Genomic DNA, 26,365 nt, shown 5'->3' with positions numbered 1-26,365 from the left:
TTTAAAGGTGCGCTATGTAACTTTTCTTGAGTTTCTGTTTGTCTTAATTGAGAATGTTCTTTTTTTTTATTGCTCAAAATGACCTTTGGAAAGTGTAATCCTCACTGTAAGTGGAGCGGCCTCACCACAGATCTGACCTGTAGCTTGGCTTGACAGTGCTGCCTGCTTGTCTCCATGGAGATAGACAAGTTTGATGCCGTTCTATGGAACATAACATCTCCATCAAAACAAGCAGGTGGCGGACCAACCGGAAAAGTTGTTGTTGTCCCATTATTTCCTCCATCAACTTAAAATTGCGCATCTACAAATCCTCCAGCTTGGTACGTCCAACCTGAACCCAAAAGTCTGAATGACGCAATCTAACGCCTGTACACTTTAGCACTGCGTTTCTGGCTCTGCTCCATGTGGCTGTAATAATGGGGTAATTGGGGCATTACGGAACACAAGCCACTGCGGTAGACTGGCATTAGTCAACCAACTTGGGGGAAGATCCAGCTTTTATTTTCTGTTTTTGGATCTTAATGAACCATATTCTGTTGTGCTTGCTAGACCACAGTGAGAGTCTGCTCTGTCTTGTATACAGATAGCCAGACATTACAACGTTTACAGCCAAAGCTATGGTTGCACACACATTCAAACGGATGTGTGCTAACTGTATCATGCTGTTTATAGAAGCTCTGGAGGACCATAAAAACTAACCAGGTGATAACACTATACAGATGGCTCTTAGTTGTGAAGTCAATTGTACGAATGACAGTAGAAATTAGCCTAATTGTAGTATGTAATTGACCGTGTGTTTAGGGGTGGATGATGATATGGTATTTTATTCTGATAACAATCCAATCAAGATGTTTTAATTGTAAATTGTTATTGTTTTGAACGACTAATACTTAAAATAAAAATACAAAATAATCTGTTTGATTTCTCTCTGTATATGACTCTGTGTTGGGTGGTAATGGCTGGTGTCAGTGGGTATACTGTATGTAGACTGGTAGATGAAACGTAAGGGCAATGGGTCTGAATACCTCTCAAAAAATACAGATGTAATAATGTAGTTCTTCTGCGTCTTTAGGACTACCTGGAGAGCATCAGTGAGCAGTCTGTGTCTGCCCTGAGCCCCGAGGACAAAGGCTCTCTGTTTGGGAACATCCAGGACATCTACCTCTTCAACAGGTCAGTGTTTAACACCTCTCACTCCACCTTTATTTTCCATATTTATGTTGATCAATTGTTCTAGCAACAATGTCCCTATATATTTGGTTTGAGTATCTTTGTCATTTGCCTAAATAGAACTATAGTTTAATGAGTAAGCACATTTACCCTCCGTGCGCCGCTGTTGACCATCACCTGAGGTATCGCCTGAGGGAAAAAATAATTGTACTGCCCCAATCATAAAAGGGTACAATGGGACCCTGCGAGCCTCTAGCCCACTCTCTGGAGCTTAAGCCTGCTGGACATGCAGGCAGAGGTCAGTGCACATACTCTTAGAACTACAGTTACATGGGAACTTTCTATGTCGTATGTCCTCCGCCCCAGGGCACCACCTGCCAACATCGCCAAGAGCACCCATGGGCGATACAGCTGAAGCTCTCTTGACGAGGCTGCCTTTTAGGCTTGCCGGAGGAAGCGATTGATCAGTGGGTGATTACGGGTGGAGTAGCCTACAAAACTTGATTAGCAACAATTATTTAAAATTCAAGCATATATTTAGAGTTGGGGCCAAACTAATGTATTACATCTACATAATTGATGATGTAGTATAAACATTTTACAAATTTGGTCCATCCATCCATAGTGTATGACATAGGCTTGCATTTACTTAAAACACCATTCAGTCCTGAAACAACCCTGTGTTTTTCATAACCAATAAACCATGTCCGTCTGGGATTGTAAAAAAAAAAACAACAGGCTGCTGCTGGTGTGCACCTGTGGACTTCTGGGAAAGGTTTATAATGGTCAGGTGGAGCTGTAATCATCTCCACACTGGTGTCCACTGGCTCTACTCACTCGAGGTCGGTCAAACACACCACTGGTGGTCCTAACTCAAACAGCACATTTCCCTGGCCGCACCTATTCATTTGTGAGCAACAGACTGTCGGCCAGTAAAAAGGAAGGAGAAAAGCAGTTTAGAGCTGTTCAAGTGACCTCATGAGACAGTTATTTAACAGTAAATTTACGCCTAAGTGTTTAACTGCAAGAGTCTGACGTGTGCTGTTTCAATACAAGGAAGTATGTGCATTATCAGTGGACTTAATGTGGATGACTCAGAAATGATAGAAGCTTAGATATAACAGACTGGAAGATTAGTCAGATGAAAAGGGCAGAGAGTCTTAGAATTAAAGATTTTCAAGATGCCAACTAACTGTATTCTACAGTTAATGTATTCATTATTGCCTAAAACAATATGTATGACTTTCAATCTGCGTTTTTCATTATATTCAAAAGAAAAATCCACTAATGTTGAACTTTTTCATTTAACACAGCGACAAGGTCCAAAATACATATTCCTTATCTTAAAAATAATCTTAGAGTAGTATAGTTTCATTTGTAGATTGATTTCACCATCAGCCTGTTTTTGTTGTTGTTTTTTTTTCCTTTTTGTCCAAAACTTCTGCATTTTTAGCTTTTGTTGGGTCTCAAAACAATTCATCAAAGTTCTTCATCAGCCACTTTAATGCCATTTTCTATTACCTTAATATTCATCATGTATTATCTTTTTCAGAAATCTCCTTGAGGAGCTGGAGAGGTGCAACACGGACCCTGTGGCCATCGCCGAGTGTTTTGTGTCCAAGGTAAAACATGCCCGACCTCGGTTGTTTCTCTCTGTGTTAAATGTGACCTTGTGCCGTGCCTGCCTGAGCCTGTTCGCACTCACAGCTGCTTCAGGGACGCAGGCATGCACACGGTCACGGAGGTTATGCAACGAGCAAATCATACAGGAGCGGGGCAACCTAAAGGTGCCGAGAAGGAGAGATGGAAGCGTTAAAATGTTCTTCCATTAAGTATTTGGTTGGTGAAGATGGTTGGATCGATGTCTGTGTTCAATCAAAACTGTACTTAATATTGATGGTTGATTATTTTCACTATTTTATCTCTCTATCTCTATCTCTATCTCTATCTCTATCTCTATCTCTATCTCTATCTCTATCTCTATCTCTATCTCTATCTCTATCTCTATCTCTATCTCTATCTCTATCTCTATCTCTATCTCTATCTCTATCTCTATCTCTATCTCTATCTCTATCTCTATCTCTATCCATCTCCTTTTGAACAGGACATTACATGACCAAAAGCTGTTTATAATGGGAGGGGTTTTTTGGACACAGAGCCCACATCGACCCGTGGATGTTTACTTCTTCCCTTGGCTTCTTAATGCTTTTCTAATCTCCCCATCGGACGCACCACTTCCTCCTCCTCAGCTGGGCCGTGTTCTTTCATAAATCTACTGTGGTGTGCAGGGTTTTGTTGTTTTGGACTCATTATGCAAATGTGTACGGGGAGCCGCTATAAAACCGAGTGAGTCAACAGCAGACGAATTTAGCGCTGGTGGTGTCGTGCGCGGTCAGACTGTTTTGTCACGGTGCTGGGTGCGAGGGCGGTCAGGGCGGAGGGACTGGGGTTTTCGGGGAGGAAATGGTGGAATGCACAACAGGCGTTATCATGGGACATAATCAGACGGCTCTATTTACAGCAGGGAGGATGGAGCGGTGACATGTTGTGCAGAGGCAGGGAAGTATCGTTTTGGACAAAGCTGCTGAGTTTGAGTTTGTGTGAAACTGAAACCAATCAGTGTGGCATTGTGTTGTAAAACATAAGTATTTACTAAGTCTTTGTTTCTTTCTTAAAGCAATTTCTTTTTAAATGATGGTAAATGTAAATGTGCACTTTTTACAGTTTTTAACATGTATTCAAAGATTGCAGATGGCAACTTCTGTGTAATTTTGCACTATCGATTGGCTTTAGAGCAACTCGGTGAATAACTCGTAGAAAAACAAAAGCTAACCTCATGTGTCATTTAATAAAAACATTTATTGCGTGGTGAGGCGGGGATAAACCTAGAGTAGTTTAGTTTTTTTTTAGTCTAGTCTTTATTTGTCAGGGACCATGTACAAAATCCTCAATCTTCAAGAGAAAAGATGATCTGCCCAGATTAGTTACTGCTACTTTTCCTAATCTGCAGTCTGAATACATCACAATAATAAAAGTACATATTGCATTACAATTACAACACATTACATTTCATTATTTACATTAGCTCAGTAAAATAGAGTTACAGAATGAATATAAACACAGCTCCAATAACGGGGGAGTTTGCTTCATTTTGCCCATATTTCAGCTTTACTTTAAAACAGCCAAGTAACGATAAACTGTACAAAGTTGGGAATTTTATAACTTGAAAATGAGTCCTAACCAGAGAGTCCTCTTTGCTTTGAGCCTTTCAAAACACTACACTACTGTTATATTGTATTTTACTGTTAATGCCTGAAGCAATCTGCGTTCAACATTTACTGGAATTTGACATTACATTCAACAACTTCCTCTTGACATTGAACCCCTGCTTTTGTTGTTTCCCAGGTTTGCTCCTGGTAAAACGGCCGTAACCCAATACTTAACCATTAGCCGTTAGCTTCTTTGTGTTATTTTAGGTTAGCCACAGTTGCCAAGACCCTGCCAAGCCAATGAACTCTTATTCACTATGCACACACACTCATGCTTTCAGCTAATGCTTTTCTTTGTGTTTGAGGCGCCACAAATCACAAAGCAAGAAGGCACCGGCCCAGTTGTAAATCTTATTTGATAATTGCCTAACTGTCTCTCCTTCTGTTCAGCTCAATCCAAGCTGTTGACTAAGGCTCTAAGCGTTTATGGCTTGCTGCTCACTGACTAAGGGACATTGGTTTCAGTAGTTGTTGTTTTTTCCCACTCATAATCTTCCAAGTTTCACCTCTTATTGTACCTGTGAGTCACTATGGCCGATCCATTCTCGAATTCCTGAACAGTTTTCCCGTAAAATGTAATCAAAAGATGAAACGCAAAACATTAAAGGCTGAATCAGAATCAGTTAGAGGTTTATTGCCATTGTCAGAGAACAGAATTCCCAAACTAGGAACTTGCTTTGGAATTAAGGTGCAACACACAACAATGAATAATGAATGGTTCATGTAGGGTTTGGGGAGAATGAGGAGCAGTGCATGTGAACTGACCAGAAGTGTAGAAACTAAATCTAGTGCGCAGTGACACGTGTGAAAACGACCTTAGAGTCCACTTCATTTCACCCCCCTCAAAGTAGAAGTGAACCCTGTTGGGCAACGTCAAGGACAACCTCTCCAGAGTTCACCAATCTCAGCAAGTGTGAACACAGCCTTAGTCTATAGCCCACTTCAAAGCTCAAACACTTGGTTCAACCTCGTGATGTCATTCAGTGGTAGTGCGTCTGTGTGTTTACAGTCCATCCATCCTCATTGGCCAGACTTGGCCGGATCTTTATTTTTATGAAATTTCCCCATGTGGGACAATAAAGGACAATAAATAAAATTTCCTTTATTGTCCCATGTGGGACAATAAAGGAATATCTTATCTTATCTCTTATCTTATCTTATCATTTTCAGCATTTCCCAAACCGCTTACACAAAGCTAGGATCTTTTGTTTTTGCCACATTTGAACTATATGTATAATAAAGCTATGGTTTCCGGCTTCGGTAGGATTTGTTTCTCCAATTGGGACCAACTTTTCAGATTTCCAAAGCACTTTTAGTTTTGTAACAATCATTAAAGAAAGAGTATGTTAAATAAAACCTATGGCATTTACTATTTAGTGGTACTACTACTAACTACTCCTGCTACCTATTACTTCTACTATACTACCAACTAATATTACTACCTACTACTGTTACTACTATTACCTACTTCTATTACTACTACTACTACTATTATTATCATTAATTCTACTACTATTATTGACTACTTCCTACACTATTACTTTTGGACATTTGTAATTTTATAATACCCCTTCTATCTCTTGTAAATACTTCAAGACTTTTGTGATTTTGAACTACTAATAATTACATCTTCAGTCACAAGTGTAACCCTTGTAATAATAAGTAGAGGCTGTCGTAATATTGTGTGTGTTTTTTATAAATAACAAATTTGCCACCTATTTTGAGGAAATGTAAAAAAATGCTTGCACGAGTCAAACTATCTGCGTGTTGAACTAGCCTCTGCGTGTCATCAACAGTGGACGGAGGGTGGCACATCTGGTTGTGTTTTAGGTTTGTGGCTGCAGACTGCTGGAGACACACAAGTCAACGCTGCTCTTCAATTTACTCCCTTTTCCACAAAGCACCTGGGGCAATGCTGACTCCGTGTGTTCCCCTCACATTCTAATGAAGACAGCGGTTTATTTCCCACCATCATCTCTGTAACCGCACACACGGCTCTGTGCTGCGCTCCTGGAGATGTATGAGTCCATGTCCTGTTTGTGTGATCAGTTTGCTGATAGAAGCGGTGGTCTTCCTGGGACCCCCTGCTGTTTCAGAGCTCATTTAGACTCCTATTATAGAAGTCGTGTTGTGATTAAGACTTTTGTGGACATGCATAAAGAAATGGAACATTGAGGAGTGGTGCTTTTCCATTTGTCGCATCCAGAACCAACGTAAGAGGACAAATAAACAATAATTACCACATTGTCCTTTATTAATCATTGTATTACTAGCGTATTACGTTAGCGTACTTATTTATAAAAAGAACATGTTAACTTGTTCAGTTTGACATTCATTCTTACAATCCTTGTAGGCTAGATCTTTGGTGGTTTAGAACTTTTAGCTTGCTTTACTTTGAGTCTTTACTTTGTCAAGCAAATATCAATTTGCAATTACTTCCCCTCACACAGTTGCCAAAACAAAACCATGTGACCTTACAATTTTGTGTAACAGAGCTAACTTGACCTTTACACTGTTTAAAAAAAGGTTTTGTATTAAAGGTGCCAAGAAAATCTAAATGTATGAGCAAGACAAATCTGTCATTCAAGATGACAATTACTGTAATACAGGAATAAATACAAACTCAATTTCAGGTACTGTTATTGTGTAACTACCAGTACCAACAAAACATTGGTCTTGGGTGAAGTTTCACACTTTAGGCAAGTTCAATGGACATAACAAATAACAATGATTTCTTACCAAAATTTTAAGTGTGGATAACTCCTCCCTTCAAAGAGATATTTAAGCCCGTCTCATGCCAGAGCCGTGTCAGAACTGAAACTGAAACTGTTTAGTTGACATACTTTCAACATCTTTTGCCATAAATGGCTCAATTATTCAAATTCACTCTTCAGCTCACGCTCAACACCCAGGAACTTAAATGGTTGAAGAAGACATATTGTACAAAATCAACTTTAATGAGCTTTTAACCAAGTTATTGGTTGTTTTCATATTTTAGAGTGTGATGATGTCATACGGCTATGGAGGGGGCAAGAGCCAGATTTACATATTAATTACATTGTACCATGAAATTATCAAGATAACTTAACACATTTTTAACCTGATCATTTATATTAGTGACTAAACCCTAGAACTTGTCATACTACAACAAATCTGCATTTTAACAGTATTTATTTCAGTTCCTCCCCATCTGTATTGAATATTATTGACCTATAGAACGGAAGGTTATGATGCATCTGAAACCCAGTAACAACGGTTCCCTCATCATTATCTTACTTGTAATTCTGTTTTACTTGATTCCACATTTGTTCCACGTCAAGGCTTGAGTGCTTTCACCTGCCTTTCTCTGCCCACTGTTCTGAGTAGATTCACCTTTCTCTTGATATTTTAAAATTAAGGTCCATCCAGAAATTATGGATCCAGCAACTGTTTTGTCTTGTCCCCCATCTTATGACACCTGTCCTATATTCCTGTAATAGATTAAACCCTTACTAAATGTAGAATGATCATCTATATTACAGTTCAATGCTAAGTCCCTGAAAAAGGGCATGTCTTCTTCAATACTGTTGTGTTCTGTTGTAAAGAGAAAGACATTTTTGAAGCAGTAAAAGCCAATGACAAAGCATGCATAATTTAAAACCATTAGCTATATTTTTGCACATTGAACAGGGTTGGAATGAACAAAAGTTCCAGTGTACTTTCTGTTAACACGGCCCCTTGAAGTCTCTTAAGCCCCCTTTGATAGAGCTCTCTCTGTCTGCTGTTTTGATGTTGACAGAGAAATGTGTGAGGGGTAAATTATAAGCCGTATGTTACACTCAAGAGGACCAGACTAATCATCACCTACAGCCACTTTCAATTAGAAGGAAGTATACAGACTATTTCAACGTAAGCTTCCACATTGTAAATTCAAGTAGTCAATATCAGAGGATAGACTAGTCAAACATTGAACTGTTTCTCAAAATAATGTAAGTAATTGAGGAAAGTAAAAGAAAAAAGAAAAGCGTTTGTTTTTTTCTCAAATAATATTCCTTGCTTAGAATCAATTTGATTTGTTTTTTTAAAGAAATGACATATCTGAATTAGCTTAAATAACTTAGTCAGCATAGTTTCAGTAGTTTTGAGACAATATATTGATTTGATGGACTTGTTTGACTTGTTTAAAGGTGTTTCTATCCATTTTCAATACTTCAAGCTAAATATTTGCCAATGGGATGTAAAGCTGTGCTAAATTTTCTTTCAACCTGTTTTGAAATGTCTTAAACCCAGTAAAATATTCTGCTGCAAAAGCAATTAAATCTAACCTGATCATTACTCAAATCCAGCAGGGCTGGACATAAAAACATTTCCGCGTACTCGACTGAACCAAGTCATTAGTACTCACAGTTGGCCATTAAAGACAGAGTTCTAGTACAACGGTGACGTACATGTATGAAAGACTGCCCGACACTTGATAATAAATAACTATGTTTTGCTCACTTGTTTGCACAGAATATGTAAAAAGTAGCACTAATCTAAACATGACCAGTTCATGACCGTTAAGTCTCCATAGAATGTAAATGACGGAAATCGTTATGACATCGAGTGAATTGCTTGTGGAGAAAGTGTTGATGCGCATGTCACCAAAATGGGTGCTGTGGTATTTTTATGAAACTTTAGGCCATGTGGAAATGGAATTACAAGCATTGTTTTAGATAACAACATAGTTCAGGTGAAGCTATATTTAATTTATGTGTCTGGTGGCTGGAGGTTTGTCACCCTAATGCCACTGTAATTACTATATTTATATTCTTGCCTATTAAAGTTCTAAAAGTTCACATTTGAGTTTTTGCAGCTTTTAAATGTTTACAGCATTGCTGTAAAAGTACACATACATATATGTATAAAGATTTGACAAAATTACAATAAAATATTTTCTGTGAAATCTTTCTAAAACATTGAACTGAGATTTCTTCATGTTTGACTGATTTTGGTATTAGTTTGCTTCCATCTAAATTCTTCTCTTTTGTCTTTTCCAGAGCGAAGACTTCCACATCTACACCCAGTACTGCACCAACTACCCGCGGTGAGCCGACTCCCCACCCGCTCCTGTTTATGTAGTGTCCTCCTTTCCTTTCTCTAAACAACCTGCATCTACTGTCCCATCATCCTCTGCTGTTACCTGATCCTCTGCCCTCCTGTGCTTTGCATACTTCCATGGCAACGGCTCATTTCACTATATTGTCCATCAGCTCCTCCTGGACAAGCCTTGGAGAGGACGCTGTCGGAGTTGGAGGGGGGGGGGGGGTCAGGGTTAGTTGTAAATGTATGCGTTAACTTAAAGCAACATCATGTAACTTTCTGGATGTAGCACCTGCATGATTCCATGGAAATGGAAAGTTCATTCTGCACCTTCAAAGCACATTGAGATATTAAGTTAAGCCACTTAAAAAGTTCAATTAACATGTAGGTGGTCAATATTAATATTATATTAAATTAAAGTAAATATTTTACTTCATATACTCTGCACACTTTTACAAATCCTTTTTACAGATTGTTTTATAAGCGTTTTTATTTTGTAGCAATTACAAAGAGTTTATCCTTTTTGTTTAAATGTAAACTCATTGGCATTTTGACCTGTTGTATACATTGACCCACTTGTGCAGCTTTCCTTTTGGACTCCTGGGATGAGTCATCGTGTCTAGCTTCAGTTTTGCCTGAGAGGCTTTTGCACACCGCCCTGCTCCATTTACTTTCTATTATCTTCTCTCCTTTGACAGAGTTAGAGCTCTGCTGACAGGGGCGGATTATACTGTAGGCCTAGAGCTAACATGGCTAATGCTTTATTTAGCTACAGACCCACACCTGCGGGGCCAGTTTGTATGGGGCCCTTTGTGTGGATGTGCATATTGTTCTAGCATAAATAGCTAAGTGATGCTAAATGAGATATGCTAACACACGCCTTCACCTGTGGCAACACCATGGTCTTGTGATACACGTGGCACGTGTATCACAAACAATGACTGTGTATTGAGAGATAATTGGGAAGCACAGTTGTTGTCAAACCCTAGTTAATTCACACTAAATTCTGAGAAATTTGACTCTAAAAATACTCCAATAATGCGCTAGAGCAGTGGTTCTCAAACTGGGGGTCGCAAAAGGGGTCCTCAGATTATATGAAGGAAACATTTTGAATGTATTTCATCTTAAACAACCCTTTTTAAATGCAGTGGTGAATATAGATTATTATTTGTTGACCTACCAAAGTCATATATCCTCAAAATAAAATCAAACATGGGGGGGTCGCCGTACTTATGTTTGGGGGTTGCGAATGCCATTGGTTGTTATTTTGGGGGTCGCGACTGAAAAAGTTTCACAGAGAGTCACTGCGATGGAGAATAGACATAATAGGCCTATTCAAGATACAATATATTTTAATTTAATACAGATGAGAGGCTGCTAAAATATAAATATTTAAGAAGCTGATTTGTGATTTTGTGTAATGTAGAGAGTGCTAGGGTCTAATATAGGGTCACTAATATAAATGATCCACATTGGCTTTTGCAAATTTACCTTATTTCTTATGAAAACCCCATGTAATCAATAGGAAAAGCTGTCTCTTGTCCCTCATCTAAGTGTAACATCATCACATTGTACACTCTGATGACCACCAGCATCTTTATTTACGCTGTAGTTTTAGCTGCATTCAACCCTAGCAATAATAGTATTAGTAGTCTTTGTTTAGTAGCCTATACATTTCAAAGTTGTTTAACCTGATTAGCAAAGGCAATTTGAGCACTGAAACTATTTTGATGGCAGAATGCCAAGGACCTGGGTCCGCATTGCAAAGCAAGGGTCTGATACATGAACTTTGACTAATGTTTTGTTGTAAAAACATTTTAATCATGAGGCTAATCTGAGCAATTCACAAAAAGCAGTCAGCTTTTTCTGCCTTTATTTAACTTTCATATACCACATTTAAAAAAAATTTGGTCATGAAGTACTGCGTGTCAATAAACAGGAAACGGCTGTTGCTAACGTTCCTGACTTGTAAGTTACCGTGACTGGAAATATGGCCATTGACCTCGTTGTGGTGTGTAGCTTCTCCTTAGCTAAGGAGCTAAAACGAGCCAGGTCCACTTTGGCTCGCCCGGTACACTTTCCCCAAGACCATGAAGACCATGAAGACCCTTTCAGACTGTATCAGTTTAGAGCGGCCAAAGTGAACCAGAGGAAACTATATTACAGATGGATGGAACACACTGATGGATTGGACGTTCAGCAAGCTTGTCCAAACTTGTTTCTAATAAAAATGTTTCCACCCTCATCTGGACTTTCCCTTTGCAATCTATTTTGGACTGTGATTGTGATGACCCTCATTGAAACGCCTATTGTCTTGAATCGGAAAGTGAACCATGCATACCCCCATCCCTCCACAGCTGGTGACCCCACTGAAGGGCACACACGTCGGCCAGACCAAGTTACGCAGATGTCCTGGCTCTCTCTGGTTTCCTCCACAACAATGTCAGGCTTGTTCTGAGCACACAGGAATTCTGACTTGCAGCCGCGCACATGTAAAGACCCTCGTGCACGGAGAAGGGGGGCTGTCGATGTCTGTTCCACGCCACGCACACACGCGCAGAGGGGGGAAACGGTTCACTCACCAGAAAATTGAGTCTTAATAGGGTTTACAGGGGAAACATTTATTTAATATGACTTCCGAGGAGCCCAATAAAAATATTAGAGCGGCGATTTTGTAAAATGTTTAATCTATGATCGCTGTTTTGGTTCAAACCCTAATGTTTCCTGTTTACTGCTAAATTTAAATCCAAATCCATCTGGCCTAAACAGTTTGTTTTAATGGGGAAAGACAAGACAAAATTGGGTACTGTCCCTTTTTTATAAACACTTCTCTCACAGACGCTGAATAAATGTACTCTTTATCATTACATTAGTGCAATAAAAATGATTCCATCTCATCTTGAGCTAATCTCCTGAACACTTATTAATATGTGTCAAAGAGTGCATCACGCATTTAAAAGAAATGTTGTGACTGAGATATTTGTGTTTGCAAATTAACTCTTCATATATTGTGAAAGCAACTCTTAGGGTCAAAATGAGACCGCTGTGTGCTGTCTGACTAAGGTGTTTTTATCAGTTGCGAACCAAGAAGTAACGCTGCTACTGCTATTGTTGGTATATTAATTGTTGTTAGCACTGGTGTGACGGCAAAACTTAATAATTAGGATGTAGTACACATAATATTTGAAATTTGGCGCATCCTTCTATGTCTTCGTAACTTGTCATGAACTGTCTCCACAGTGTAGTGCCCTTGCTGGGGGATTAGCCTAGTCTGCGTTCTCTGCTTTGTGATCATGATTGGTTTAGCCGTGTTTTGACTCATATTCCTGTGTGTGTTGTCTCCACAGGTCTGTGGCGGTGCTCACAGAGTGCATGAGGAACAAAGCCTTGGCCAAGTTCTTCCGCGAGCGTCAAGAGTGTCTGCACCACTCCCTGCCCCTGGGCTCCTTCCTGCTCAAGCCAGTGCAGCGCATCCTCAAGTACCACCTGCTGCTGCACGTACGTACCACACCACAACTCACAAACGCGGCAGCAAAATGTACCTCGAGGCAACAGCTGTTGTGTTTTTGGGCGTCAAAAATAAATATAATTGAATAAAAAAACATGAAGTACGGTAAGTACTTCATGTACTTACCGTACTTCTGAGCTGTGGGGAAAAAAAAAGTTTTCGGGTAGTGTTGCATGATGGAAAACCAACCTCCAATCTCCTCCGGGTGTCAATATAAAAAATGCATCATAATGAAATGCTGTCTCCACTCATTAAAGTTATGAAATATGGAAACAAACAATTATTAAAGGCTACATTAATGCATGCACACATCAATTGAAGTTGTCTAATCCTCACTGATAACTGTGATCACATCACTCCCGTTCTCCGCTCTCTCCATTGGCTCCCCATCAAGCAGCGCATAAACTTTAAAATACTCCTCCTCACCTTCAAAGCTCTTCACCACCTTGCCCCCCCCTACCTGTCTGACCTCCTCATCCCCCACCGCCCCACCCGAGCTCTCCGATCCTCCTCCTCTCTCACCCTGGCTGCACCAACATCCCGACTCAACTTTTGGCGACAGAGCATTCTCCCGAACAGCACCCCGACTCTGGAACTCCCTCCCCCAACCTGTCCGCCACTCTCCCTCACTCACAACATTCAAATCCCGCCTCAAAACATACCTCTTCACCCAAGCCTATGACCTCCCCTACCCCTAGCCTCCTCTACCCCATTGCCTACTCTTCTACCCCCTGTTACATCCCCATCTTTTTCTCTCTACTTCTTCTGTCTTGTTCATTTTATCTGTATATTAATGTGTATTGTACGTGTTGCCCCCCCCTGTCTGTAAATACCCCCCCTTTTTTTATTATGTTCAGCGTCTTTGGGTCACTGAAAAGCGCTATATAAATAAAAGTTATTATTATTATTATTATTATTATTATTATTATTATTATTATTATTATTATTATTATTATTATTATTATTATTATTATTATTATTATTATTATTATTATTATTATTATTATTATTATTATTATTATTATTATTATTATTATTATTATTAACTGCTATCTTTTATATTGATGACAAGCTTTTGTGAATGCCTCCATAGGTCATGAACTTTAAATAAAGATTCATAACAATAAATTATAATAATAGTAATCATATGTATTTATTATTAATAAGAAGAACAATAAGAAGAACACGCATAATAATCAGTTAAACATATAATATAAAATATCAAATACAGTGTCCAAATTATTCTATGTGTAGACACTAACCCAAGCATTGTCGGTGCACTGAAGGAAGGAACTGAAGTTAAATGAAATACAAATGAGTGTCCACAAAGTCGGAACTAAATTTAAATGTATGAATGGCTGGCATTGGATTTGCTATAAAGTCTCCATATTTTCTTTTATCAAACCACATTTCACAAAAAATGAAAGGAATAGGTCTGTTCAGCCCATTGTATTGGTTTACCTCAGAAGGCTGACCACTGGCTACTATTGCAATACTCACTTATAACAGTACTGTATGTAACTTGATCTCAACTTGGCACTTTGAGAAGTAAAGACGTTTAAATGAGGCTAAGAACAATAACTGCTTGATTGAGATGGTCTTTGTGAAAGCAATTTGAGCATGGGAAGACAATTTTGAGCTCTGCAGAGGTAATATTGCACAATGTATATTTTGATTAGGGAATATATTATAATACTGGCCTACCGTGGCTAAAAGCTCAATAAAAGGGTGTATTTACTTTATCACGGGACATTTACAACAGGGATTAAACACACTTTGGACAACCCCCAACCCAAAATGCCAAATGTTCAGCCAATAGCCATATGGTCCTCGGTGTGAGTGTTCCTGTCCGTATAGAGATCTTTGTGCTCTAATGATTATGTTATGCGTGTGTGTTTATGGTGCAGGAGATTGCCAACCACCTGGAGAAGGACACAGAGACTCTGGAGGTGGTGCAGGAGGCCATCGACACCATGCAGAGAGTGGCCTGGCACATCAACGACATGAAGAGGAAGCACGAGCACGCCGTCAGGCTGCAGGTACAGAGCATAGGAGGGATACACTAGAGTCCATATATAATGACAAAAGCTTTTCCAAACCTGTAAATAAAGTTTTAACCTTGTGGGAGCGGAATTATAGTTTTCAAAATAAATTTTATTGAAACCCAATTGCAACAAAATTGGGAGTATATATTTTCTCAAATCTGTCAGTCCTAATACCCCTTTACCACTTGATATTGCATATTTGTATACCGGTAATACAAATATTTATTCAAATATAATACAAATATTGAACACTCAAATCTGATACTAAGGAAAGGTCTCATACTCATACTCAATAGCAAAATGATGATTAAAAAAAAAAAGTGTGATGTCTTAAATAGGCCTATTACCACGTGCCCTTAGATCAAGACCAATATATGTGACGTCCCCTGTTGCTGTTTTTTTTCTCAGTATTACTACTACTCATAATATTTTAAATTCTATTCTAGTTTTAGGATAGATTATTATTGCTGTATTACACAACATATAATATATAAACGATGCATCTAACCAAGAAACAAAACCAGCCACTTTGCTTGAAACAAAAGGATCTGTGTAGGACATGCCACCGGAAAGAGAGGAAGAGACAGTCCCCAACCTTTTTCCTCACAAGGACCGGTACCATCACAAGATTTTCTTTTTCCAGGGACCGGTTGAAGGGGGCAGAGCCAGTAACAACAGTGTAAAATGAGTACAAACCCTTCTATTACTTTTAAAATGCGTTATTACTTATGTTTGCTGTTAATTAGTTTAAGTGGTTCTATATTTTCATGATTAAAACATGTATTATTTTGCGACTTAACAGACCTTAAAACAAAATTAACTGTGGCTCGTTTTTGGGCCCTGGCCCGGTGGTTGGGAACCCTTGGTGTAGAACATAGGATCTTCTGCAGTGAACAGTGAATCTTTGTGGAGCTCCTTATACCAGCGTTCATTAGCTCAGTGGATACACAGAGCAAGGCCTAAGAACAGACCAGAACTGTTCAGACCAAAAATCCACAGGGGTTAAATTCAGGCTTTGTTTTGCATTCCTAATAATACAAAAAAAAAACAATGTTGTGGTGTTTTTTTATTGTCACTCTCAGGAGATCCAGAGCTTTCTGACAAACTGGAAAGGGCCGGACCTGATTGGCTACGGGGAACTGGTCCTAGAGGGAACGTTTAGACTACAGCGTGCCAAAAACGAACGCACCCTCTTCCTGTTCGACAAACTGCTGCTCATCACCAAGAAGCGAGAGGAGACCTACACCTACAAGGCCCACATTTTGGTCCGTCAGACTAACTAAGTACAATATTATCATGAAGAAATATGAAAAAAGGTGCTCAGATTAAGCTAACCTGTGCTGCGATGTGCTTATTTCAGTGCTGTAATCTGATGCTGGTGGAGGTCATTCCTAAAGAGCCTCTGAGTTTTAGTGTGTTCCACTATAAGAACCCCAAACTCCAACACACCGTCCAGGTACTGCAAAACGATGACAAAGTTCACACGTTTTAATCAATGAAAGAAAGAATGTAAAATATGTATAGTATTGAATCATTACTTTGTTGTTGTTGATTATATATTATTAAATATTGACTTATATTGAATGTATATTGAATGCATAATGAAAATATAGTTTGTTAAGCATGATTCAAGCTTAGTAACTACTTAAGGTTAGGCGTGAGGTGTTAGATTAGTTGCTAAGCCTGAATCATTCTTATGGGTGTTTTGGCCCGTAGGCTTTATTAGACAAGACAGTTCAGAGTGAAATGGTGATGAAAGAGAAGCGAGGACATGCAGAAGGCTGTCGGAGCCGGGATTCAAACTCACAACACAGTATTACCTTTTTTTTTTAAAAAAGATAATAATATAATTGAGATTGTTTTTTTCTTTTCCAAAGAATACTACAATTTCTGCTGAATAAAACAACTAAAAATAAAATACAATTAAAAGGGTATGTATGTTAATAAAAATGTATATCAAAATAATTACGTTTCTCAAAGTGTCAATTGCCTCTTGATGACAAATGCAGTCATTTTATTGTTTTTTTTTCATTTAAATTTTCATTGAGAAACCCAGTGACAGAACGCATTAATAATGTTTAAAAAGAGTTACAATATTTAATTCTAAACGTTCCCTGAAAGAAAAAGGATAAAGGTTATGTTGCATAAGACCGAAGAAGTAGTTTGTTCCAGCGTCATAACTGTCTATAATACCTGATGTTACCTCTCTTCCTCTGATGTGTCGCTACAGGCTAAATCTCAACAGGACAAACGCATGTGGATCCTGCACCTCAAAAGACTGATTCTGGAAAACCACCCGGCCAAAATCCCAGCCAAGGTTCGTGCAAGCTAATCCCGGTTATGTCTGCAGGATGGTAAACATTTTAAAATGTGATTTGTAATGGAAACAGGCAAAATATAACATCTCCTGTGCAGTGTTTTATGCAAAGTAATGAAAGAGATTGTTGAACAAGTGACAGAAATAATAAAAAGTACAAAGCCAGGACTAAATTAGGACAAGCCCTTAGCTAAAGTACAACCAAACCTGGATTTAAAGGTGCAGTACGTGACTTTTCTGGTAAAAGTTACGCCCCCTGGTTGTCTATATGGAATTATTGCTTTGTAGGCGATGTTCCACAGTTTGGCAATTAAGTTTTGGTGGTGGTGATAACATTACCACCATCAATAATACCTTGAAAACAGGCATTCTTTGTTGCCTCTTCACAGATATCACCTGTCGCTTGCTTGTTTCCATGGAGATAGGCAAGTTTAATACAATACTGTAGAAAATTCCAGGAGAAGCAATATCCTCTCCATGGAGACGAGCAAGTAGCGGACTCACAGAAAAAACAGAAAAAAACAACAGCTCGAGAGCCACTGGCTGTCAAAACTGTTGAATCAATACTGAACCAGATCTCCCTCTGCTGGTCACAATTTATATTTCGTTTTTTGTTCTAGGCAAAGCAAGCTATTTTGGAAATGGATGCAATGCGTAAGTAACCCGCTCATTAACTGTATTCCTTGCAATAAAAATTACGCATCTAAATTTGTTCTTATTGCGTAGACCACCCAGGATTCCACTACAGCCCTGATGGAGACAAGAAGGACTCTGCCCAAACTAAGGAAGGGCCAACACGCAGAGGTCGCAGGAAAGGTACAGAACAAATGCATCTGGTGCTACTTTATAATGGATTCCATATAAACTAATAATTCAGTGGTATTAGTTAAGTAGTTAAGCCTGAATAATTGTTACTGAACTATTTGTGCATTATGAATTTACTCTTTGTTCATGCATTTTAAGTGTAGTTATATAAAGTGTAGTTATATAAAGTGTTGTAAAGCATGCACGCTTTTGTAGAACATCACATCTACTTATGTTACATGCATGTTTTAGATAATAGAAGCGTGTTTAGATTGCTATATAGCACGCAGTTTAACGTTGGTATTGTCTTGATATCCAGATAAAATTAGTACATTTTCATAATTTTTTCCAACCCACAGCTGTCGGTTTTTGGGTAGGGCAATTGCCACTTGACATCACATAGAATGGCTAGAATAGTTTGTTAATTTCTCCATTGTTGTGAAATAGGCATAAGGCTCTGTGATGTGCTGCCAAGTTTCTTTCAAATGTGAACATCATGTAACAACAACTTCTTTGGTTTTTGCAGAACCCTTATCCAAACTACTGAAGAACGCCAAACAGAATGCTGCCAACACTGACGGGGAAAAGGTAAAACAGTAAAAACTAAACATATTTCACGTGTATATATAACCCTTTTGATTTTTTTTTTTTTTTAAATGATAAACAAAAGCTACAAATTAATTAGTAAGTATATGAGTAAGAAATTATGACATGAAAGTTTAAAAGTGCACTGTGTATCTCCAGCGGAGCAGTCTAGGGGCCACCCTGCTGTCCCCCGTGTCCCAGCTCGCTCTGGGCACCATCGGTCGGAGCCGCAGCCTTATCAACCAATCGCAGGAGTCCTTAGATCCATGTGATCACTTTTATCATAGCGACCGCGAGGAAGGCGAGGAGTCCCACCAGCAGGACGCAGATGACGAGGACGACAGTGGCATAGTTAGTGTAAACATTTACTTTCAATGTTATTCTATATATAATAGTGATTTTAAATCAAATTGTTGCCTTTTGTCTGTGTGCAGGGAGGCAGTAAGAAGCTGAGGGTCCCTGGTAAAGGCAGCAGGAAGAGGCTGAACCCTCAGGCCTCAGTGGACAGCATCGACCAGTGGAAGACTTTCAATATGAGCTCCTGCGACCTACAGGTACAGCACAGTGCAATTGTACTCAGACCTAAAGCTTCAAATAAAAGAACCGTGACAAACGACACAAAGCACAGTTCGCAACGGTGATAGTGACGAGAACAAAATGTTATTGTACATGGACACAATATGATGACTCACTCATAGTGTCTAACTTATCATTAAAGGCGTAATGGACTATGTTTTGCCGATTTGAGAACTGAAGCGGAATGGCACAAGAGCATCGCGGCTAGAAGTGCGTTTGTTTATCATCGCGACGGATCGCATCTCATCTCTCGTCTCCCGTAGATTTCCGTCTCTTCTGAGCCCACTCGAACTGTCTTTCTGTCTTAATTTTGTTCTGTACACTGAGGGAACTATATTATGATAGATCCGTGCACTGGACACAGGAAAACATGCTGCTCTCCTGGGGACGAGCCGACGAGGCTGCAGGTGAGCGGTAGGTGCATCCTATGATTGATACGTGGCAGGACTAATCGGCAGTCCATGCCACGAGGAAATGAGACTCAGATTTGGGCCAAAAAATCGTCCATTACGCATTTAATTTAATTTATAACTTACAACTTAATTTACAAATATAAAAGCAACTGACTGCTACACACTTGCTGAAAATAACTTTTCGTTCATTTCTGAAAATAACTTTTTTCTCTGGCTTTTTCAGCGAGCCAGAGAATCCCTCACTCGAGACACCAGCCGGCACCCTCCACTACGACGGTCGTCACGGGTAACTGAGACTCCCCCTGACTCACCCATCCCCACAGTGGTCGTCACCCAGACCGACCAATCAGTGAACAACATCTGGGCGGATCACCGAGCCCGCCGGGCCATGTTCCCCACCCGCCAGCGCACCATGCAACCTGATGAGGATGAAGACATATACCAAATGTTTGTCCCATCTGAAGCTGATAAACTCGAATCGGAACCCCAAACTCAATCGTCCCCTAGAACAGCTCGACCTGTTAGCTGGCACGTGGAGCAAGTCCCAACAGTGCAGGTGGATCCCCCACCCTCCAATGGGGGTAGGGTCATACGTAGGGCGAGCAGCGTAGGGGAGAAGGCTACAGAAGCAAAGCAAAGTCCAGAAAGCGACCAATCTAGCAACCTCGAAGTCATCCACACAGAGTCTTCAAGCAACGACCTCTCAGCTTCCTCCTCGGCTGAGCAACTAACTTTGGACGACATTGAAAACGTGTACGACAACATCAGCTATGAAGACCTTAAAAACATGGGGCTTGTGAGGAGAGATCTAGAGGAGAAAGAAGTCAACCAGGAACATGTACCGGTACCCACGATTGAACCAGAATCGTCATCGGAAAGTAATAGGTCTTCAACGCAAGAAGCGAGACCTTTTGAGATAAAGGTTGAGGAGGAAAACATCTACGATACTATAAGTTATGGAGAACCACCAACTAAAGACTCAAAAGCTGACGTTGAACAAGAGAGGGACAGTTTGTTGGCATCCAAGCAGGACTTGAGCGAGAGTGCAAAAGGGTTTGTGTCCGAGGAAAGTTTGCAATTTGAAGACGAGACAAACAACAATGTCCATCCATGCTCTTCTGAAGTAGATCTATCTTCATCAAGTGCTTCCGAAACGTTCCCGAAACAGAAAGGGGATAAATTGTCAGAGCGGGTGGACGAGATTTGGAATGACTTGGAAAATTACATTAAGATCAACGAAAAGAAAGCTGATCGTTTACCTGCAGCTTTCCCAGTTAATGAATCATCGCCAAAGCAAAGCAAAACTAAAAGTCCTCCGCAAACTTTCAGTCCTCCTTCAAGAAAGCCATCGACGCTGATGTTTAATATTCCGGTCATCAACATTCCTGATATTAAAGTGACAAATGAAGAGGAACTAGCCAACTCAACATGTCAAATACCAACTACGTCAACGCCAGAGCCCCAGCAAGGAACGGTCAAGAGTATGCGGAACCGGTTAGCTCGCCTTAGCAGTGGCAGTTTTCGTTTGGACGAGGATGATGACCTTGTTGAACTTCCTTCAAAGTCTCCATCTCCAAAAGATCTCTTGTTTCCGGGTGAATTAGAGAGTCTTGATTCGCCAATAGCTTCCAGTTCATTGCTGTTGGGCGATTCCATGGACCTTTCGTTGGAGCTGGACAAAAACAAAAGTCGAGTGTTCCTGATGGCGCGACAGTACAGTCAGAAGATCAAAAAGGCCAACCAGCTGCTGCGCATGAGGAGCATGGACCCCGGGGACGCGTGCAGTCGAACCAGAGCAGAGAAGAAGCAGAAGGACTTGGCGGCCATCTTGGAGGAGAAGAAACAAGGAGGCGCGGCTATAGGTAATGCTAAATGTATATAAGGCTTTGTGCAATTGGGAAGATTAAAGCTACGTACAGACCGCCGCGACCTAATCCCGCCCGACGCAGAATTTGAGCGTGTGTACATTTAAAAGGTTTACGCACCGGACGCGCGCTATCGACGCCCCGGCCACTGTACACAGGCGCGTGTACGGCGCGCTTGAGCTCTGCGCGCATGCGCAGTAGAGGTGTTGTCGCATGAGCAGTGGAGTTGATGACGGTGTGGCCTTTCATTGTGTAAAATGGTGGATATCGAGAGTGTTGTTTTCGCGTTTTTGGTTTGTTTCTGTCTCTGTATTCCACCGTGAATACATCGTACAGCTCCTTTCTCCCACAAACAGCCACAATCAATCGTTCGTCTGCCATTGTTGACGAGCAAGGAAAAAGTGGCGCTTCTTGGGGAATTCCACGGGGAATACCAGAAATGCGAGGGGCAATACGTACGTCACTGGAGCGTCAGCTCTGATTGGCTGCTGCGGCGGCTGCTATGCTTCAGCTGCCAGAGACCTCAACATATCTGAACGTGTCGCGTAAACCGCTTTCGTCACCTCGGCCGGCTCATACGCGCGCTCAAAGCGTCGAGAGTAAAAAAACGCACCAATCGCGCCGCAAAAACGAAGAAATCGCGCCGCGGATAACGCACTACGTGCTCGACGCGCGTTTACCATAGACTTTGATTGTAAACTGGACGCTTCGGCCGCGGCAGTGTGAAACGGCCATTCGACTTTTGTAGCACTTGGGATTGTGATATCACACATCAAAGATTTTTCAGTTAAAAGCCCAATGTTAAACAAATAGAGGTTTTAAGATGCTAAATACTAAACTTGGCATTCAATAAAACGTATTCTCACACTGCTGAGTCACTACTGGTAAATACTTTTATCACAGTCATAACCTTTGTTCCACCACAACTCTTGCTTACTTTTTCATATTGTTTTGGCCACTGATGATTCTTTGTGGACGTTTTGCACTGTTGCTTAAAACATGGCGGGTTTCTATGACAACAGCCGTTTTTTGACGTTCCATCCCCAGCTCTTTTTTGTCTGCTTTACAACACAAACATTGAAAATCTCTCCCTTTTGTCTTTCTTAGGTGCAAGGATAGCCGAGTACTCCCAGCTGTACGACCAGGTCATGTTCCCTGCAGGCTCCTCCTCCTCCTCCTCTGGTCCATCCACTCCTTCCTCTTCTTACCACCACCACCATCACCACCACCTCCCCTCCTCCCCTTCCCTGCCCGAGACCTCCTCTGAGCACGACTGGCTGCATTCTACCTACAGCAACGGCGAGCTGGCAAGCTTTGTCTCTTCCTCTTTATCAAGTGACATGTCCCAGCTCCGAGCCTCTTCTACCCCACAACGTCCTCCCATCCCCGCCAACCCTGCCTCCAAATCGTCTCAATCTACCCCCATGTCCCAACGATGGAGTTCTTGCGTTTCTGCCCCGTCCGAAAAAGAGGAGCATGTGTATAGCACCATCAAGAGACACACATCTTTCAATGCGCCATCTTTGCCTGCCAAAAATCAAGCCGCTGGCAGTGTGGGGCAAGAGAAAAAACCTAAAAGTAACAGGTCTACTGGACACCACCCGGGTTTGGGGCATACTGGTCGGCACAATAGCCTTCCAGAAAGCACGGACATCACCTTGCAAGACGGTCAGCAAATCGTTGTGCTGAATCGCAATTCGGCGTTGAGCATTTTAAACGCCACGCAAAACTATTTCGCCAATTTCAAGGACAATGGCGAGGACGACGACGACTACGTAGAGATCCGGTCGGAAGATGAAAGCGAACTGGACCGAAACAGCTATTTAGGATCGCAAAATTTCAAAAAAGGTCGGGTTCAATCGCACAGCTTGCCCAGTACGCCTGTTCGTAAAAGTGATTCGTTGAGGTCCTTTGAGCGCCACCACCTGGAGAAGTACTTGTGGAACGAGCAACAGCATCACAACCAACCTAAAATCGTTCAGTCGTTGAGAGAGAAACTGCAGTGTCTTAGCTCGAGTAGTTTTGCCTAAAAATGTAAATGTGTCCGGAGCATATTGAACACTTCAAGGGTGAATACCATTTTCCTCCTCAATACCTTTTCTTCTTGATTGTTTAGCTAAACCCACATAAGAGAGGGAAGCCAATAGGAAACGCCTAGTCTCTTATTGGCTGCCTTCTTCAGTGGAAAGGTAATGAAGCTGAGGAATCGAGGAGCTGCAAGGAGGCAAGTTTTGGGAAAGAGCTTTGCCATTTTAAATTATATACAGTCCACTCTATCCTTCAACATAGAAAAGCAACCAGTATTCTTTTAGTTACAGGGCTTTCGTAGGTTACTGTGCCATATTTGATATTTGCCTTAGCATTCATCTGAGAATTGATTATTTTCTGTACATCTTAAAGTTTCTGGACTTGTAATATCATAGCAACAATTCTCCTACAAACAGTGCAGGTTGATAGAACAATAATGCTACTTCACTTTGGCACACATTGTACTTTTAAGTGGGACAGCAATATGCTCATGTCGGCTTGCGTTTCCATTTGCTATCAAACTTGCAATATGAAGCTTTTTAATCTTGCATTTTACTGACGAGCTTTTAGCAATGATTACCAAGGTCTCACGCTCTTATCTATTGTGACTATTTCTAGTTAAATTAGACTTTAATTATAAGTCTATCAGGAGTCTTACTGTCAATAATGAATCCTGCTTTAAACATTATCTATAAGAGCTATCTATTTATTTTCAATCTGTGAGTGAATATTATGGGTTGATGTTTTAAATGGTTTTAAAAAGGGACCAGGAAGGAGCATGTTGGCGGCAGTTAAACATCTACAGTTCTGTTTTGTATTTTAATTTTCATCGTAGTTTTACGTGTATTTACACTTTCTGTTTAAGGGACGCTATATCGCACTACTGAACAAGATTTATTGCCCCAAAATTTTAAGCCACACAAGTTTGCACATTTTACTTAACTTAAAGTTCACAGACAAACAACACTTTTTCACTAAATGTTTTTACTTTGAGGCTCACAAAATGGACTCCAGTTCACAATGAGTTGTAAAATCACAAATCTGGTCTTGTTTTACCATGTGTCTTTCGAAATGATTTGAATATTTTGAAATATGAAGTATGTCTTTATGTCCATGTTCACTGTTCACTGGTGGGGTTGGTCAGATATCGTTGACTCTTTTTTGCACTTTTTCTGCCATTTTTACATTTTTATTTGTAAACTCTTTGTATAGATGTACATTTTAGGAACATTGTTCTTGTTTGCCATAGGTGTGATTTATAATGTTGTAGTTTTTTCCCTTTTTTTGTCTTAAGTTAAGTGTACTGAATTTTGTAACTGCCTCGGTTGTCTTTGCTCAACAGAATTGTACTGCGGGAAATAAATATTAAGTAAATTTAACTATATAAATAGTGTGTGTGTGTTGTTATTTTCTTAGATGACATCTTGCTTAATAAAGTAGGTAATGGATTAAATGTCCTAGTGCCTTCTACAAAGTCAACCTCGAGCCCTTCTTCTGGTTTGAGATGCCGGACGAGGAATCGCACAAAAATCTACTTTGGACGATTTACCATGTACTACGAGGATTCCACTACTTTCCTGTATTCATCTTTAGTAATGCAATGAATACATGGCACCTATAAGTGTATAAAAACCCTAACCCTAAAGGTCTGTAGATAATCTAAAAACATGTACTCTATATTATTAGAAAGGATTTATGCCACAGTCCTGATGGAGATGTTTCTACATATAATCTACTCACTTGAAACGGATGAAATATTCCAGTATGTGCTAATATAGTCCACGGGGGACATGAGGGACTTGCATGTTTTGTACAATATTAAAACATTTCACTTAATGTTTGCAAGCAATTTGGCTAAACTGAATGTCATTGGTGGATTTTTGAAATCCTTATTTATATCATAAAACCAAAAGTGTTTTATTAATAGGGAGCGTTTGTCCTGTGTAATGTGTTCAAGGGCAGTGTAGATTTATAAAGTGAATACACGATGTCCAATGTTGTGTTCAGAGTCTACTGACACAAGAAAATGTTTTTTAAATGACATAGTTCTGATGGCCAGGCCTCTCCTTTAGGGGCTGCCCATGAAAAGCTAGTGTATATAAGAAGGTAGTGTATCTCTTGATTTCCAGGCTGTTTATGTCAAAATGTTAAGATATTTATAATAAAAAAGGAGGAAAAGTTGAAGCACTTCTCGTCAACTGCAAGTGGCACTCTAAAGTACACGTTTCATCTGGAAATGGCTATTTACGAGGAAGAAAATCTGCTTTAGTCTGGTGCCTTCTGGGAAATGGTGTTCGGCTCTAAAATACCATTTCTATTATAACCAGGCACTATTTGGAACACATCTCATCGTGTCCATAAAGGCAAATAGATAGTCTTCCTATAATTTCCTAAAAGGTAGTGATGGGAAAAGTGAAGCCCCCAAAAATAGCAAAGCATTTGAACCATATGTTCAAGTCTTTGAAACACAGTTCAAAACACTTTTCTAGAGTGACATCTAGTGGTATGTTTTAGTACTTAAACACCCACAGTGGTATCGAGTTTTTTTTTTTCTTTTACTCTCTTTTTACGGTGTAGTGTAAAACACATACTTTGAGGACGTACAACTACAGAAGACCCACAACTACAGTAGGTAGCGGTAAATGTACCTTTTCAGTTTGCTGCCAACCGCCATTAAAAGCACAACAACAACAACACAGTGCTTCGAACCACATTCAATGTGCT

General features: G+C 40.1%; 1 protein-coding gene across 3 annotated transcripts in view; it reads left to right on the top strand.

Annotated features, from left to right (window-relative positions):
* LOC140361018 (pleckstrin homology domain-containing family G member 1-like) overlaps positions 1-25,029 on the top strand; it is a 52,795-nt gene extending 27,766 nt beyond the window's left edge. For 2 of the 3 annotated variants that reach the window (XM_072446605.1, XM_072446587.1), the window contains exons 3-17: positions 1,073-1,173; positions 2,723-2,792; positions 9,458-9,504; positions 12,848-12,998; positions 14,916-15,047; positions 16,136-16,318; positions 16,414-16,509; positions 17,284-17,370; positions 17,991-18,024; positions 18,097-18,186; positions 18,701-18,762; positions 18,919-19,116; positions 19,194-19,313; positions 19,972-21,610; positions 22,721-25,029. In XM_072446605.1, coding sequence (XP_072302706.1) covers positions 1,073-1,173; positions 2,723-2,792; positions 9,458-9,504; positions 12,848-12,998; positions 14,916-15,047; positions 16,136-16,318; positions 16,414-16,509; positions 17,284-17,370; positions 17,991-18,024; positions 18,097-18,186; positions 18,701-18,762; positions 18,919-19,116; positions 19,194-19,313; positions 19,972-21,610; positions 22,721-23,643 — 3,933 coding nt within the window. In that variant the 3' untranslated portion in view covers positions 23,644-25,029. The remainder of the gene's footprint in view (positions 1-1,072; positions 1,174-2,722; positions 2,793-9,457; positions 9,505-12,847; positions 12,999-14,915; positions 15,048-16,135; positions 16,319-16,413; positions 16,510-17,283; positions 17,371-17,990; positions 18,025-18,096; positions 18,187-18,700; positions 18,763-18,918; positions 19,117-19,193; positions 19,314-19,971; positions 21,611-22,720) is intronic. The other variant, XM_072446596.1, reaches the window with a different exon arrangement.
* The last annotated feature ends 1,336 nt before the right edge of the window (positions 25,030-26,365 follow it).

The sequence above is a fragment of the Eucyclogobius newberryi genome, unplaced genomic scaffold (genome assembly GCF_026437365.1).
Source record: "Eucyclogobius newberryi isolate DKJ021-1_F unplaced genomic scaffold, fEucNew1.0.hap1 SCAF_1, whole genome shotgun sequence".
NCBI lineage: Eukaryota > Metazoa > Chordata > Actinopteri > Gobiiformes > Gobiidae > Eucyclogobius > Eucyclogobius newberryi.
The sequence above is the reverse complement of the archived record's forward strand: the minus strand, read 5'-3'. Positions and strand labels throughout refer to the sequence as shown.